General features: G+C 48.2%; 1 protein-coding gene and 1 long non-coding RNA gene across 2 annotated transcripts in view; both read left to right on the top strand.

The window, feature by feature from the left end:
- Positions 1-17,771, top strand: part of LOC144694973 (uncharacterized) — a 125,528-nt gene that overhangs the window by 77,687 nt on the left and 30,070 nt on the right. The window lies entirely within an intron of this gene.
- LOC144694969 (poly(ADP-ribose) glycohydrolase-like) overlaps positions 9,104-17,771 on the top strand; it is a 38,609-nt gene continuing 29,941 nt past the window's right edge. Inside the window, exons 1-5 of the mRNA XM_078565791.1 lie at positions 9,104-9,348; positions 10,760-10,888; positions 11,595-11,675; positions 15,679-15,753; positions 16,287-16,376. Of these exons, the coding sequence (XP_078421917.1) occupies positions 9,139-9,348; positions 10,760-10,888; positions 11,595-11,675; positions 15,679-15,753; positions 16,287-16,376 (585 nt within the window). The 5' untranslated portion in view covers positions 9,104-9,138. The remainder of the gene's footprint in view (positions 9,349-10,759; positions 10,889-11,594; positions 11,676-15,678; positions 15,754-16,286; positions 16,377-17,771) is intronic.

The raw sequence follows: 17,771 nt of genomic DNA, 5'->3' as shown, positions 1-17,771 counted from the left end.
TGCACATACACACGCGGACACACACACACACACAGAGTGCCAGTTGGTGGCTGCGAGTGTGAGATCGAGTGATGGTGTATCGCCATTGTCTCTTGTTCTTCTTGGACTTTGAGCTCCCACACCAATTCCTGGCCAGGTTGCAGGCCCTGGGTTTCTGAAAAGAGGAAGGCACAAGAGTAGGGTTGGGCTGAGTGGAGAGGAGGAAGTATAAGGTGCGTGTTTCCACCATTCTAAGTGAGACGAGGTTATGGGATGAGCAGGAAGTGGGATGTGAGGAGAAGGAGCTTGTCATCATTTTCAATGTTTCCAGCCCTGTTGCTGGCCACACTCAATCACGGCCACTCCAGTGACGGTGAGGACTGCCTCTCCGATGGGGGTGAGGACATGCCGGTGTGCCTGCCCCCCCCCGCCACTGGTTAGCTGTTACTGCCTCCCCTTATGGGCCACCATTGTCCGCTATGGCCTGCCCCCCAATCCATAAGGTCAGAAGTGGGGATGTTCGCTGATGATTGCACAATGTTCAGCACCATTCGCGACTCCTCAGATACTGAAGCAGTCCATGTCCAAATGCAGCAAGACCTGGAAAATATCCAGGCTTGGGCTGACAAGTGGCAAATAGCATTCACACCACACAAGTGCCAGACAATGACCTTCTACAACAAGAGAGAATCTAACCATCACCCCTTCACATTCAACGGCATTACCATCACTGAATCCCCCACTATCAACATCCTGGGGGTTACCATTGACCAGAAACTGAACTGGGCCAGCCAGATAAATACTGTGGCTACAGGAGCAGGTCAGAGGCTAGGAATCCTGCGGTGAGTAACTCACCTCCTGACTCTCCAAAGCCTGTCCACCATCTACAAGGTACAAGTCAGGAGTGTGATGGAATATTCCCCACTTGCCTGGATGAGTGCAGCTCCCACAACACTCAAGAAGCTCAGCACCATCCAGGACAAAGCAGCCCGCTTGATCGACACCCCATCCACAATCATTCACTCCCTCCACCAACAACGTGCAGTGGCCGCAGTATGTACCATCTACAAGATGCACTGCAGCAACTCACCAAGGCTCCTTAGACAGCACCTGCCAAACTCGTGACCGCTACCATCTAGAAGGACAAGGACACATGGGAACACCACCACCTGGAAGTTCCCTCCAAGCCACTCACCATCTTGACTTGGAAATATATCACCGTTCCTTCACTGTCGCTGGGTCAAGAGTCCTGGAACTCCCTTCCTAACAGCACTGTGGGTGTACCTACCCCACATGGACTGCAGCGGCTCAAGAAGGAAGCTCACCACCACCTTCTCAAGGGGGCAATTAGAGATGGGCAACAAATACTGGCCTAGCCAGCGACGCCCACATCCCGTAAATGGATAAAAAGAAACTGAATGCTGGCCTTGCCCCCGAAACACTTAAGATACCAAGATCGAGTACCAATAATATGATCAGAGCACAAGGCATACTTAGCACGAGCAGTGGGGACACTAGGCAGGGAAAGGTGATGTTTTGTCTCAGCCATGGCAAGTTAATGATTAAAAATCCAGGATCAGGGTATGAGAGAAAATACCACACCAAGAGCCTAAAAATCTTAATCTGTTTCTCGACTGACAAGTGCACAGTGCAGCGATATTAAGACAAGGGCTCCCCCATTCTCACCTTCTGGTACTCTGCTAAACAGTCTGACACAGATCCTTTCTCACAGGATGACAGCGGCTCAAATTCAGAGTTTGTCGTCTAATGCGAGCAAATGATGAGGTGTTCCTGGGCAGCGGTGTGCAAACATTTTAAACTCTGCTCGTGAGGGGATCAGACGTAATCCAGACTCCAGGTCTTCCAGTCTACCTGCAATCCAGCTCGGAAGCGGCTGAGTAAGACAGACCATGTTTGAGAACAGGAGCAGGGTGACTGACTTCACTGCAGAAGGACACTCACTGCCAGAAAAGAGAGAGAGAGAGAGAGAGCCATCGAGCAGGAGAAAGGAAAAGGATGTGAGAGAACCCAGGAGAGGAAAGATGGACAGAGGGAGGGTCAGGAGGCAGAAGCAAATGAAGAAACAGGGATAAAAGCAAAATACTGCGGATGCTGGAAATCTGGAACCAAAACAAAAATAGCTGGAAAAACTCAGCAGGTCCGACAGCATCTGCGGAGAGGAACACAGTTAACATTTCGAGTCCGTATGACTCTTCATCAGAACTAAGGAAAAATAGAAAAGAGGTGCAATATAAACTGTTTTAGGGGGGGAGTGGGACAGGTGGATCTGGATAGAGGGCCAGTGATAGGTAGAGACAAAGGAGAGATTGCCAAAGATGTCATAGACAAAAATTCAAAGGGTTGTTGATGGTGGTGATATTAGCTAAAGGAGGTGCTAATGGTGACATTAAGGGTAGAAAGCAGGACGAGCAAGGTACAGATGGCCCTAGTGGGGGTGGGGGTGGGGGGAAAGGATCAAAATAGGCTAAAAGGTGGAGATAAAACAATGGATAGAAATAAATTTAAAAATAATAATAGAAATAGGTGGGAAAAGAAAAATATATTTTAAAAATGTAATAATTATTAGGGCCCAAACACTCCTTTCAAGTGAAGCAGCATTTCACTTGCACTTCCCTCAATTTAGTCTACTGCATTCGCTGCTCCCAATGCGGTTTCCTCTACATTGGAGAGACCTAACGCAGACTGGAACACCTTCGGTCTGTCTGCAAGCATGACCCAGACCTCCCTGTCGCTTGCCATTTCAACACACCACCCTGCTCTCATACCCACATGTACGTCCTTGGCCTGCTGCATTGTTCCAGTGAAGCTCAACGCAAACTGGAGGAACAGCACCTCATCTTCCGACTAGGCACTTTACAGCCTTCCGGACTGAATATTGAGTTCAACAATTTTAGATCATGAACTCTCTCTTCCATCCTCACCCCCTTTGGGAACCTCTTTTTTCTAATAATTATTATTTTTTAAAATATATTTTTCTTTTCCCACCTATTTCTATTATTATTTTAAAATTTATTTCCATCCATTGTTTTATCTCTACCTTTTAGCCTATTTCAATCCCTTGCCCCCAACCCCACTCCCACTCCCACTAGGGCTATCTGTACCTTGCTCGTCCTGCTTTCTACCCTTAATGTCACCATTAGCACATCCTTTAGCTAATCACATCATTTAGCTAATATCACCCTTTTGTCTATGACATCTTTGGCAATCTCTTCTTTGCCTCCACCCATCACTGGCCCTCTATCCAGCTCTACCTGTCCCACCCCCCTCAACCAGCTTATATTTCACCTCATTTCTATTTCTCTTTAGTTCTGATGAAGAGTCATATGGATTTGAAATGTTAACTGTGTTCCTCTCCGCAGATGCTGTCAGACCTGCTGAGTTTTTCCAGCTATTTTTGTTGAAGAAATAGGGAAATGCTTTCTCCCTTTGCCATTGCAATTTTAAATTCTGACTTGTTCCATTTTAACTGCAAACAGACAATCTTAATGATGTTAATTAATTTAGCCCAATGCCAGAATACATTGAGACCAAATTAAAGATATTGGCTTCTGGTGGTTCAGTGCTCCCTGTGTGCTCTCCAATTACCTCTCCCCACAGCTGCCCTTCTCCAGGTGTGTTCCGCAGCAGTCAGTGCTGAAAAGGCTATTGGGCCACAGGCATCGCACCCGATTAGAGACCCAGGTCAGGCTTTTCCAGCAAGGCTTTCCGGGCACTGTGGTGTTCAACAACAACAGCTTACATTTATAAAGCGCCTCCACACACTGCAAAATGTCCCAAGGCGCTTCAAGGGAGGGTTCTCGAACATGATGTACAGACTTTACCACCCCTCTGCGCCCCACCCTGTGTAAAGTGGTTCTGGGTAAACGTCAATGTTAAAGTGAGAAGAGGGAGAGGTGTGGCACTCTGCCTCCAACAGAGTGCCTCACAGCAGCTCGTATTCACAGAAGGCTGTAATATAAAGCCTGTCCTTGGCGGAGACCCTGGCTGATTTTCCTCTCCAAGCCTCCGCTCGAGTCCCACTCCAGAGGCTTGAACACAAAGGCCCGTTACAGTACTGAGGGAGTGCTGCACTGCCACAAATGCAGCTTTTCGATGAGACATTTGATTGAGGACTGATCTGTCCTCTCAAGCTGATGCTAAAGATCCCACAGCCACTATTTCAAAGGACAGAGGAGAAATTTTGAACTGAGCAAAATGTAACCTTCCAGCAACTCCAACCAGAGACGGATTGTCTGGTCATTGTTGCAAATGGTGGGATCTTGCTGTGCACATATTGGCTTTTCTCGCTTTACAACAGTGACTGCACCTCAAAAGTGCTTGACTGGTTGTAATGTGCTTTGGGATGTGCTGAGATTGTGAAAGACACTATAGAAATGCAAGCTTTTCTCTTCTAAAGACATTTGGCTTTGGTACAGACATGTTGCTATGACGCACCAGACCTCCAGTCAACAACAACTTGTAGATAAGGCCAGATATTCTGAACCTTTGTCCATTATATTACCTCTTACATCACCTGCATGGAATGAGGACAGTACGGGCTTCGGCTATGATGCCGCCCATGGTAGAATATCTAACCCCGTGCTGTACCTGTCCTGGGAGTGTTTGCTGGGGACAGTGTAGAGGGAACTTTACTCTGTATCTAGCCTCGCGCTGTACCTGCCCTGGGACTGTTTGATGGGGACAGTGTAGAGGGAACTTTACTCTGTATCTAACCCCGTGCTGTACCTGCCCAGGGAGTGTTTGATGGGGACAGTGTAGAGGGAGCTTTACTCTGTATCTAGCCTCGCACTGTACCTGCCCTGGGAGTGTTTGATGGGAACAGTGGAGAGGGGGCTTTACTCTGTATCTAACCCTGTGCTGTACCTGTCCTGGGTGTGTTTGATCGGGGCAGTGTAGAGGGAACTTTACTCTGTATCTAGCCTCGCGCTGTACCTGCCCTGGGACTGTTTGATGGGGACAGTGTAGAGGGAACTTTACTCTGTATCTAACCCCGTGCTGTACCTGCCCAGGGAGTGTTTGATGGGGACAGTGTAGAGGGAGCTTTACTCTGTATTTAACCCCGTGCTGTACCTGCCCAGGCAGTGTTTGATGGGGACAGTGTAGAGGGAGCTTTACTCTGTATCTAACCCCATGCTGTACCTGCCCTGGGAGTGTTTAATGGGAACAGTGCAGAGGAAGCTTTACTCTGTATCTAACCTCGTGCTGTACCTGTCCTGGGAGTGTTTGACGGTATGGAGGATGTAACTCTGCTGTACTAAAGAGTTGGACCTCAACACTGGGTATCTGGAAATGGTAAAAGTGTTGCAGATTTAATGAGAAAATGGGTTGATTGGATTTCACTGTGTGGAGCATGGAGTAGAAACTAGATGGATGTATCAAGAGTCCAGTAGCAGAGATTTAAAAATATTGTGATGCGCAGGGTCAAGAAGCTCAGGGAAGCACTGTATCCTTAATGTCTCTGCTCCAATGGATTGGATGGGGATTGTTGTGAACATAGTCTGGGAGACAGTGTCATCTAGAGGTGCGAGAAAGCTACTGCAACATGTGAACCCAATCTGCCTGAATCTCTCTCGCTATAATGTGGGGCCCAAAAATCAAATACCCAGCCCACTGAATCCACAATCCCGATTATCGATATCAGTAAGTCAAGTGTGCCCGATGGAACTGGAGACTGGGCAGTCTGAGTGACAGTCCTTAAAGGAGCGCTCCCACCCCACACACCATCACCACAAAACTCTACCTCCCCCCACCGCCCGCCCGCCCGCCCCCTTCAGTGGCTCCCCACCCTTCCAGGGCTCCTCACAGGATCCCTGGATTTTTCCCACTCTATCCCGGTGAGCACTGCCAGGCGAATAGAAAACGAAGCCCCGACCCTTGTGCTCCCAGGCCCCCTCCCCCACACACTCGCCCCACCACCCCTCCCCAAAGCAGAGAGCCCCATCCAACATGAGGCACGTCATTTTTATTGGCACTAAAGAACTGGGAATAAATTTGAACGGGAGATTCAAAGAGACCTTTAAGCAATGCTTAAACGCGTCCCAATTCGGGTCATTTTATTTATAGGTTATCATCATCTTGTCCCAATTCTCTCCTGAACTCGTCGCTCCCTCACAGCAAGGACCAGGCAGCAGACTCTGAGAGGGTGACTGTGAGCCCAGGCCACATTTTCATTTCCCTGTGGGATTGCCTCACCGGGACTTGTGGATGATCATAAACCCCCTCCCCCCTTTATCACAACCTCAGGGGCTCAATCAATCCCCACCACTGTAATGTCAGCCAATGAGGTTCAGGCTCCTCCTCCAGTGTGTCAGCCTCTGGAGCTTTATTCAGTTTACAGGAAACTGCTGGGACACTGAACTTTCATTTTCACAATTGCAGCTATGGAGGCAATGCCAGTGCCTGATTGGAGGGCCAAGTGGGTCATATGACACTGAAGTCTTTTGTCAGTTCAACTACTTAATCGTATTGGAGAAAGAGACAAGGAGGTGAGTGTGTGTGTATTACTCTGTAGTAGGAAGTGCTTTGCTTTCAATTCGCTGCCTTGTTTATAAACCTCCCAAAGCTCCACAGAAAAGTGGAAAATCTTAAAACTTGAACATTTAAATGCTTTACCACTGAAAAGCCTTCTTCCTTGTTTGACTAGCAAGGGAGCTGCCAATATGCTGCACACGTAGCAGGTTGGTTGAAACATGTACTCTGTGGGGCCCGTAGATTAATAGAATGGTTACAGCACAGAAGGAGGTCACTCGGCCCCTCAACCCCATGTTGGCTCACTGCAAGGGCAGTGTAGCAAACCCCACTCCTTGCACCCTTTCCCTAGCTGTGATTTTGCAATTTATTTTCACTTAAGACAATGATCAGTGATTGAGCCTGCCTCCTCCACTCTCTCAGGCAGTGCATTCCAGGTCCTAACCACTCGCTGCGTGAAGAAGTTTCTCCTCGTGCTGCCATTGCTCCTGAAATCCGTGCCCTCTGGTTCTCGGCCTTCCCACCAATTGGGAACAGTTTATCCCTGTCTGCTCTGTCCCTCACCATTTTGAACATCTCTTATCGAATCTCCTCCCAACCTTCTCCAAGGGGAGCTGTCCCAACTTCTCCAGTCTGCCCACGATATTGAAGTCGCTTGTCCCGCACCACAGATGGTGAGTGTTTAACCATTGATTACAGTGCTAACCAACAATCACCGGGAAACCACCAACACTTTGGCTTTGTTTCCAACCTTTAACGGAAATACAGACGACCGTCCTTCTCTCCAATGCGCTTTCGGTTAAAAGCTCCCTCAGGAGAACCACTCCCAAATTTCTCTCTGCCTCTCCTTGGTTCGGTAAAGGAGAGAATACCTGTGGCAGTTTATTGATAACCGGCTCTTGTTTTTCAGTTAGTTTCGGAGACGCGTGCGCTCTGCTATATTTTAAATCAGCTGCTTCAGGCCGCAGGGACTGGGAAACTCTGCGCTTCCCCAGTTTTGGATTTGCTGGAAACAGGGAGCGGCACCGATCTCTGCCAGCCAAAAACTTATAGCTCCTCAAGGGATCAATGTCAGGAGAGAACAAAGGGAAGATGTCAGCTGAGAGTATCAGAATTGCTGAAAGGCTACAACTCAGAAGCAGATCATTTGGTCCTTCAGGTGCCGTATTCATTCACAGGGTGTGAGCGTTGCTGCAGCATCTATTGCCCCCCCCCATCATTGAGAAGGTGGTGGTGAGCCGCCTTCTTGAACCGCTGCAGTCCATGTGCTATAGGTACACCCACAGTGCTGTTAGGGAGGGAGTTCCAGGATTTTGACCCAGCGACAGTGAAGGAACGTTGATATATTTCCAAGTCAGGATGGTGAGTGGCTTAGAGGGGAACTTGCAGGTGGTGGTGTTCCCACGTGTCTGCTGCCTTTGGTAGTGGTCGTGGGTTTGGAAGGTGCTGTCGAAGGAGCCTTGGTGAGTTGCTGCAGTGCGTCTTGTAGATGGTATACACTGCTGCTACTGTGCGTCGGTGATGGAGGGAGAGATTGTTTAAGGTGGTGGATGGGGTGCTGATCAAGCAGGCTGCTTTGTCCTGGATTGTGTTGAGCTTCTTGAGTGTTGTGGGAGCTGCACTCATCTAGGCAAGTGGAGAGTATTCCATCCCACTCCTGACTTGTGCCTTGTAGATGGAGGACAGGCTTTGCGGAGTCAGGAGGTGAGTTACTCACTGCAGGATTTCCATTATCTGACCTGCTCTTGTAGGCAGAGGATGTATGTATATTTTTTTATTCATTGGATGTGGGCATCGCTGGTTAGGCCATCACTCATCGTTCAGAGTGCATTCAAGAGTCAACCACATTGCTGTGGGTCAGGAGTCACACGTAGGCCAGACCGGGTAAGGGTAGCAGGTTTCCTTCCTCCTAAAGGATATTATTAAACCAGATGGGTTTTGCAACAATCATTTCATGGTCATCATCAGACTTTCAAATTCCACCATCTGCCATGGTGGGATTCGAACCCAGGTGCCCAGAACATTATCCTGGGTCTCTGGATCACTAGTCCAGTGACAATACCACTACGCCATCTTTCCCTCATAGCTCTGCAAACTGTTTTTCCTACAAGTGTTATTGACTCTGCTTCTGCCCACCTGACCTGACAGTACATTTCCAGACTTGGTCACTCGCTGGGTTTCGTTTCAGAAAAATAAAGTCTCCTCATCTCGTCTCTGGTTCCTTCGCCAGTCCCCGTAAATCTGTGCCCCCCTGGTTACCGACCCCTCTGCCACTGGAAAACAGTTTCTCCTTATTTCCTTTATCGAGACCGGTCAGCATTTTCAACCCTATCTCCCCTTGACCTTCTCTGCTCTCAGGGGGACAACCCCAGCTTCTCCGCTCTCTCCGCATGGAACTGAAGTCCCTCATCCCTGCCTCCATTTTAATAAATCTCCTCCGCGCCCTCTCCAAAGCCTTGACCTCCTTCCTGATGTGTGCCCAGAGTTGAAGCCAACACTCCCAGTCATGGCCTTACCAACGGTGTAAAGGTTGAGTGTCAACATCCTGTACTCCTCCGTTAATCAAGCTGAGGATCCTGTCTGCTTTCTCTAAACAGCCTTTTCAGCCTGCCCTACTGCCTTCAGCCCTCCCGCCCTGCTGGAGGGTTCCAGGAGACGACAGACATAAGAATGAGCGCCGACAAAGCAAATACAAAAGGCAGGGCTGAGGAGAACATCAGCGCCACACAGCCAGGGTGGGCGCTGCCAAGTGAAAAACCTCACTGTTCCGGTGAAGCTTGTCTGGGTGCAGCCCGACAGGAGGAGTTTGGAAAGCCTGCACCATGCCCCCCAGAGGTGCCACCTCTCAAACCATCAGCTAATCACACCGTCTGTGTCCAGGTACGTGAGATACAAGTGCGCTAGAAACTACTGGAGGGGGCTATAAAGATAAAGTAGTGGAGTCCACGCTGAGGCCAATCAGTTACACGCAGCCTCGCAAACTGCAGTAAGGGGAGAAGCACCATACAGTCTGGTTTCTTTTCAAAGGCCAGCTTGACCATCACTGATACTTTAGCCCTTGTCAAATAACAGACCAACATCTCCTTCTGTGTGACATCCTTTTTTTCAATTCTTTCACGGGAGGTGGGCATCGCTGGCAAGGCCAGCTTTTGTTGCCCATCCCTAATTGCCCTTGAACTGGGTGGCTTGCTCGGCCATTTCAGAGGGCAGTTAAGAGTCAAGGTCTGGAGTCACATGTAGGCCAGACCAGGTAAGGATGGCAGATTTCCTTCCTTAAAGGGGATTAGTGAACCAGATGGGTTTTTACCACAATCGATGATAGTTTAAATGATTCAGGATGGTCACCATTACTGAGGCTAGCTTTATAATTCCAGATTTATTAGTTAAATTTAAATTCCACCAGCTGCCATGGTGGGATTTGAACTCATGTCCCAGACCATTAGCCTGGGCCCCTGGATTATTAGCCCAGTGACATCACCACTATGCCAGCACCTCCCCAAAACTTGCTGCAGACATATGCTGAGTACTTCAGCTTAGTGATACATATCCCTGTGTAGAAACCAGCCTGGGTTTTTGATTTGGCCCTAAGGAGGGGAGGGAGGGTTGGTCGCTGAGGAGAAGCACAGACTGCACCTTGCCCAGGTGCCCGTGTTGCGATAAAAACAGAAAATGCTGGAAATGCTCAGCAGGTCCAGCAGCGTCTGGGGAGGGGGGAGCACAGTTCAGGTCGACGACCTGGGAAAAATTCGAGGCGGCACAGGATTTAAGGCAGACGGGGAAAGGTGGGGGGAGGGCAAAAGGAAGAACAAGAGCTGCGATAGGGTGAAAGTCGGGAGTGGTTTAATGACAAAGAGATGAGGGTGCAAGGCAAGAGGAGATGATAATGGGCCAGCGAAAGAAACAAAAGATGGGTCTGGAGGAGGTGTGAATGGCAAATAACAGAATCCATACCAGCACCACAATCTGAAAAAAAATCAGCAGCGCTCCGTGTGGCAGACTGAGGACATAGAGATCAGGGTGGGATTGGGGCTGGAGGGTGAAAACGATGGGCAAACTCGGGGTCGAGCTTGTGGACTGACCTGCAAAGCGGTCAACCAGTCTGTATTTGGTCCTCCCGATATAGAGGAGATCACATTGTGAGCAGCGAATATAGTATATTGGTGCTGAAAGTTAGATGTACAGGCGGTGACTGTCGCTGCTGTACTGGGCCTATTGAACTTTAACGGGAAGTATGGTGGAAACTACCACGTTCCAGGCTGTAGGTAACCCCCATGTATCACCTTCCTTGCAGGTATCGGCTGTTGGACTTGGAATAGTGCTACCTGTTCAAACTCCAAACGCAGCGGAGATCTGGAAGTCTGACTATGTGAAAATGCCGTTTGCAAACCACTGTAGGCAAACCAGGACGGTATGCTTTGTGGTAAAGAACTATAACCATAATAACGATATTGTCTGATAATCACTGAGCATCAGTTGCTCAAGCCCATCTGCCATTCGGATCAGAGTGTGGCTGATCAGTATCTTAACCGCATCTACCTGCCTTGGCTCCATATCCTCTGCCCAACCGAGGTGGGGGGAACCATTCCTTCTTTTCCGTAAGGATGTCACTGTCCTGTCTTGGATTGATGCGGAATTTGGGGCAGATCTGTGGCACAGTTGGTTAACATCAGCCTCCTGTGTCACCAGTGTGGGACAGATAATGCTGCTCAGATGGTCAAGAGGGAGCTGATGTCCTCCTCAATCATTTAAACCAGCTCGATTCACACTCGGCATTGGCTCAACCAATCCCAGCCGGGCGGAAGCTCATGGTGGGTGAGGGGTGGGGCAGTAATTCTCTTCCGCACCCCCCCGCCACCTCCCGCTCCACCGTGGGAGAGCTGGCCAGGGTTCCTGCTCCTGATCACGAACAACTGCGGATGAGACTGGCTCTGGGCAGGATGCCCTCCACACGTAGCCGTGGCGTAGCTCTTAGTGCGTATGGAACACACCTTCAGGAGAGGTGGGGAAGGTGCAGAGAGAGTAAATTAGAGTTAGTTGATGTGTACTGAATGTCGTAACTCGGTGTATTGAGTTAGAAAGTAGCAACATGCAGGTGGACAAATGACAGCCAATTCCTTATCTTTCAGCGTCATGTTGAAGTCATTCGGTGGCTGGTTATTAAAGCGGCTCTGAACAAGGACAGGTTCGAATCGTCAAAGCATTTAGAGGTAACAGGACTGACTGGTTTCCTGCCTCTTCACTGAACTCCAGTTTAACAGCTACATCAATCAATTGCCCATTTTAACATCTATTTCTTTGTTCTCTATTTCTGATTGATGAATGATCTGCTGAAAGATGCAAGTCCATTTTAGGCACCCCGCATCTATATTAAAGATGAGAGAAACAGAGTTAATGTTTCAATCTGTGTTCTGATGAAAGGTCATCAAAACATTAACTCTGTTTCTCTCCCCATAGGTGCTGCCTGATCTTTCTAGCATTTTCTGTTTTTATTTCAGACTTCCAGCATCCACGGTATTTTGCTTTGGTGGTAAAGATTCCCAGGGCAGATATAACACGGGGTTAGATACAGAGTAAAGCTCCCTCGACACTGCCCCCATCAAACACTCCCAAGACAGGTACAGCACGGGGTTAGATACAGAGTAAAGCTCTCTCTACACTGTCCCCGTCAAACACTCCCAGGACAGGTACAGCACGGGGTTAGATACAGAGTAAAGCTCCCTCTACACTGTCTCCATCAAACACTCCCAGGACAGGTACAGCACGGGGTTAGATACAGAGTAAAGCTCCCTCTGCACTGTCCCCATCAAACACTCCCAGGACAGGTACAGCACGGGCTTAGATACAGAGTAAAGCTCCCTCTTCACTGTCTCCATCAAACACTCCCAGGACAGGTACAGCACGGGGTTAGATACAGAGTAAAGCTCCCTCTACACTGTCTCCATCAAATACTCCCAGGACAGGTACAGCACGGGGTTAGATACAGAATAAATCTCCCTCTACACTGTCCCCATCAAACACTCCCAGGACAGGTACATCACGGGGTTAGATACAGAGTAAAGCTCCATCTGCACCGTCTCCATCAAACACTCCCAGGACAGATGCAGCACGGGGTTAGATACAGAGTAAAGCTCCATCTACACCGTCCCCATCAAACACTCCCAGGACAGGTGCAGCACGGGGTTAGATACAGAGTAAAGCTCCATCTACACCGTCCCCATCAAACACTCCCAGGACAGGTGCAGCACGGGGTTAGATACAGAGTAAAGCTCCATCTACACCGTCCCCATCAAACACTCCCAGGGCAGGTACAGCACAGGGTAAAATGCAGAGTAAAGCTCCTTGTACAATGCACTCCAATAAGAAAATCTTGAAAGTATACTTTGAAATAATAATTTGAATAATAATTATTCTTCTGGACCAAACTGGGTGATATGAATGAGCAGAGTATTTTGGGGGTTCTGGTTCACAAGCCGATACGATAAGCACTCAAGCAGTTAAGACCACAAATGCGCTGCTCAGCATTATGGAAATAGAGATGGAATGTATAAGTGAAAGCGTGATGGGTCACTTTTCTCTCAAATCTCAGAAAAATGATAGTTAGAGGTCTGTGTACAGTGTTGATAGAGGTGTTTGAAATTGCAAAGGGATGGCACAAGCAAGTTAGAAACAGACTGTTGCCAATGTTCAAAGGGCATAGAATGAGGGGACGTGGACAGACCATTAATTGTAATTTAGGACAAAGAGTAGGAGGGAAACTTTTTAAAGTGAGGATTGTGAGCCTCTGGAATTCACTCCGAGAATGAGTCGGGATATAAGGATAAAAGGGTAAGGGATTGGATCGTAGCTTTGAGGCAGGATAAAACCAGCATGGACTTAGGGAGGATAAAACCAGCATGGACTTAGGGAAGATAAAACCAGCATGGACTTAGGGAGGATAAAACCAGCATGGACTTAGGGAAGATAAAACCAGCATGGACTTAGGGAAGATAAAACCAGCATGGACTTAGGGAGGATAAAACCAGCATGGACTTAGGGAAGATGAAACTAGCATGGACTTAGGGAAGATAAAACCAGCATGGACTTAGGCAGGATAAAACCAGCATGGACTTAGGGAAGATAAAACCAGCATGGACTTAGGGAAGATAAAACCAGCATGGACTTAGGCAGGATAAAAGCAGCATGGACTTAGGGAAGATAACACCAGCATGGACTTAGGGAGGATAAAACCAGCATGGACTTAGGGAGGATAAAACCAGCATGGACTTAGGCAGGATAAAACCAGCATGGACTTAGGCAGGATAAAAGCAGCATGGACTTAGGGAGGACTAACACAGCAAGGGAATACACAATGAATGGTAGGACCCTAGGAAGTACAGGGGATCAGAGGGACCTTGGTGTACATGTCCATAGATCCCTGAAGGTAGCAGCACAGGTAGATAAGGTGGTTAAGAAGGCATAAGGGATATTTGTCTTTATTAGCCGAGGCATAGAATATAAGAGCAGGGAGGTTATGTTGGAGCTGTATAAGACGCTAGTTCGGCCGCAGCTGGAGTACTGTGTGCAGTTCTGGTCACCACACTATAGGAAGGATGTGATTACACTGGAGACGGTGCAGTGGAGATTCACCGGGATGTCGCCTGGGCTGGAGTATTTCGGCTATGAGAGAGACTGGATCAGCTAGGGCTGTTTTCCTTAGAGCAGAGAAGGCTGAGGGGGCACCTGATAGAGGTATACAAAATTATGGGGGGCATAGATAGGAAGAAACTTTTCCCCTTACCAGCGGTGTCTATAACCAGGGGGAATAGATTTAAGATAAGGGGCAGGGGGTGGTTTAGAGGGGATTTGAGGAAAGATTTTTTCACCCAGAGGGTGGTTGGAATCTGGAACTCACTGCCTGAAGGGGTGGTAGAGGCAGAAACCCTCACAACATTTAAGTATTTAGATGAGCGCTTGAAACGCCATAGCGTACGTATTAGCTGTGTGTGGTAAAATTGCTGCTGTTGGAAGAGTGTGAGATTCAGTGTGGGTGGCAGCAGGATAGTTGAAGGAAACGCTGGCTCCGGATGGAATTGTTTTTAGTCGAGCTGCAGGAAGCAGATAGCGGAATACAACAACAACTTTCACTCATATCGTATACTACCATTAATGTAGACATCATGCAGCTTCACAGGGGCGCAATTGGACACAATTTCACCCTGAGCCACATGAAACGATACTGAGAAAGGGAAGAGATGGATCTTAATGAACTTCTTTAATGAGGTGGAGCAGTGTAGGGAGGGAATTCCAGAGCTTAGGGCCCAGGCAACTGAAGGCACGGCCACCAATAGTGGAGTGATGGAAATCGGGGAGGCCAGAATTGGAGGAATCCATAGATTTTGGTTTAGTATCGTTGTAACTTTAGTATGGTATCTTTTAGTTTTGCCTTTTTATTACCATCGCTGAATCCCCACTATCAACATCCTGGGGGTTACCATTGACCAGAAACTGAACTGAACTAGCCATGTAAATACTGTGGCGACAAGAGCAGGTTAGAGGCTGGGAATCCTGTGGAGAGTAACTCACCTCCTGACTCCCTAAAACCTGTCCATCATCTACAAGGCACAAGTCAGGAGTGTGATGGAATACTCCCCACTTGCCTGGATGAGTGCAGCTCCCACAACACTCAAGAAGCTTGATACCATCCAGGACAAAGCAGCCCACTTGATCGGCACCCCATCAACAAACATTCACTCCCTTCTCCACCAACACAGTGTGGCAACAATGTGTATCATCCACAAGATGCACTGCAGCGACTCACCAAGGCTCCTTAGACAGCACCTTCCAAACCTATGACCTCTACCACCTAGAAGGACAAGGGCTGCAGACACATGGGAACACCGCCACCTGCAAGTTCCCCTCCAAGTCACTGACCATCCTGACTTGGAAATATATCGCCGTTCCTTCACTGTCGCTGGCTCAAAATCCTGGAACTCCCTCCCTAACAGCACTGTGGGTGTACCTACACCACATGGACTGCAGCAGTTCAAGAAGGCAGCTCTCCACCACCTTCTCAAGGGCAATTAGGCATGGGCAATAAATGCTGGCCCAGCCAGTGACACCCACAACCTGTGAAAGAATTAAAAAAAAATACCTTCAGGAGGGGAGAAGGTGAAGCACCAGCATGTTTGTTTGTGTTTGATGTGTTAACAATCCTTTCTATCGATTTCACAGAATGCTATTAAAGAATACAATCAAAAGTATGCCCATCTTTGGAGATTTTCTGGACTTCACCAACACTTCGACCAGGTAAGGTTAAACCTTGTTCTCTCACTATCATTTTAGGAAGAGGGTCAAAATAAACTGGAACCAGTTCTGGAAGTTCTGGTAATGCCTCAGTAACTCCAGATGTGCGAACATGTCGGCTGGGGACGATTCCAGATTCAATCCCTTCTCTCTCAACTGATCTCAGCTGGAGCTCTTGAATTGGGCTCAGGACTTCTGGAGACATTGGTTACTATTTATTTTCGTGGCAAAGCACCTGGGGCCAGTCCTGGGGGGTGTCATGGGTCAATCTTAGGTGTCATGGGTCAATCCTAAGGGTCATGGGTCAATCCTAGGAGTCATGGGTCAATCCCAAGGGTCATGGGTCAATCCCAGGGGTCATGGGTCAATCCTAGGGGTCATGGGTCAATCCTTGGGGGCCCAACTTAAGGGTCATGTGGTATGTGGTGGGGCTAGGAGGTGTGGGGGTTGGTACCTAAGCTTACTTGGCATTTTCCCCACCTGCATCATTCTAGCATTAATGTGACTTCTGACCTTTCTTTTTTGTTTCTTCATAGTTGCCTGATAGTGAACGTCAGTATCTGCTGGGAACTCTCCTCCCAGGCATGGCGAAACTGGCTCTACAGTTACCAGAACAATGTTCCAAGGTTAGCACTAACCATCTATGGAATTGAAAAGTCGGGAAGCTATGCTAAACCTGTACTGAATCTTGGTTAGACCACATTGAGAGCGCTGTGTGCAGTCCTGGTCACCATATTATAAAAAGGATATAGCGGCACTGGAGAGGGTTCAGGGAAGATTTACAAGGATGATCCCAGAAACATGTGGGGGTTATATATCAGGAAAGGATTGACAGGCTGGGTCTTTTTTCTCTCGAAAAAAGGCGGCTGAGGGGGTGACCTAATCGGGGTCTTTAAAATTCTGAAAGGTTTTGATCGAGTGGATACAGAGAGAATGTTTCCTCTTATGGGGAAGAGCAGAACTAGAGGCCGTCAATATAAGATCGTCAGCAAGAAATCCAGTAGGGAATTCAGGAGAAACTTCTCTACCCAGAGAGTGGTGAGAATGTGGAACTTGCTACCACAGGGAATGGTTGAAGTGAATAGTTTCGATGTATTTAAGGGGAAACGAGACAAAGCATATGACAGAGAAGGGAATAGAGGGTTAGAATGGTAGATTTAGATGAGGAAAGATGGGAGAAGGCTCGAGTGGGGCAGAAACACCGTTATGAACAGGATGGGCCGAATGACCTGTTTCTGTGCCGGACACCCTATGTAAACAACTGTACACCTGGCATTCTTGCAAATCTGTGGAGAGTTCAACGCTGCAGGCCTTATATTTTCATAAGGATGAGGAAACATAAACATGGATATTCTGTTCATAAGTTGAGTCCCACCAATGGTCTGGGTCCTGGAAAGCACCTGTACATGGAGAATGGGAGAGAACGAGACTGGCCTCAACAAATGGGATCAAGGTGGGTGACCAAGACCCCCCAGTGGTTCAGCAGACTCCCAGTGCTCACTGTAGAGATGAAGAATGAGCACTTGGACAAGTCAACAGTGACAGGACGCCAACAAGGAGTCCAGCACAGGCATCATAGGCAGAATGCCTTCCTTCTTTGCTGTAAGGTTCAACGATATCTTCAAGGAAGGAAGGAGTAAGATTTAGGGGAAGTTGATAAACAAAAATAGCTGGAAACAGTGCCAACAAAAATGACTTCAAGATGGAGGATCAGCTTCAGGGTGTATTTAGATCCTCCTGCAGCCAGGGGTTCGGCCATTTTGGACTGAGATAAGAAATGTCTTCACTCAAAGGGTTGTGAACCTTTGAAGAGAGCTGTTGAGGACATTCAAGGCAGAGAGTGATAGATTTTTGGACATCAAGGGGTATGGGGGTAGTGCGGAAGATGGGGCAGTGGTAGACAATCAGTAAAATTGTATGGGATGGCAGAGCAGGCTTGAGGAGCCAAAAGGCCTGCTTCTTGTCCTTCTTGGAGTGAGCTTGTTTCAGTGAGGCACTTCCCCTCTTTATTTTCTTGTTTC

The sequence above is a fragment of the Cetorhinus maximus genome, chromosome 20, assembly GCF_964194155.1.
Source record: "Cetorhinus maximus chromosome 20, sCetMax3.hap1.1, whole genome shotgun sequence".
Taxonomy (NCBI): Eukaryota; Metazoa; Chordata; class Chondrichthyes; order Lamniformes; family Cetorhinidae; genus Cetorhinus; species Cetorhinus maximus.
The sequence above is the reverse complement of the archived record's forward strand: the minus strand, read 5'-3'. Positions and strand labels throughout refer to the sequence as shown.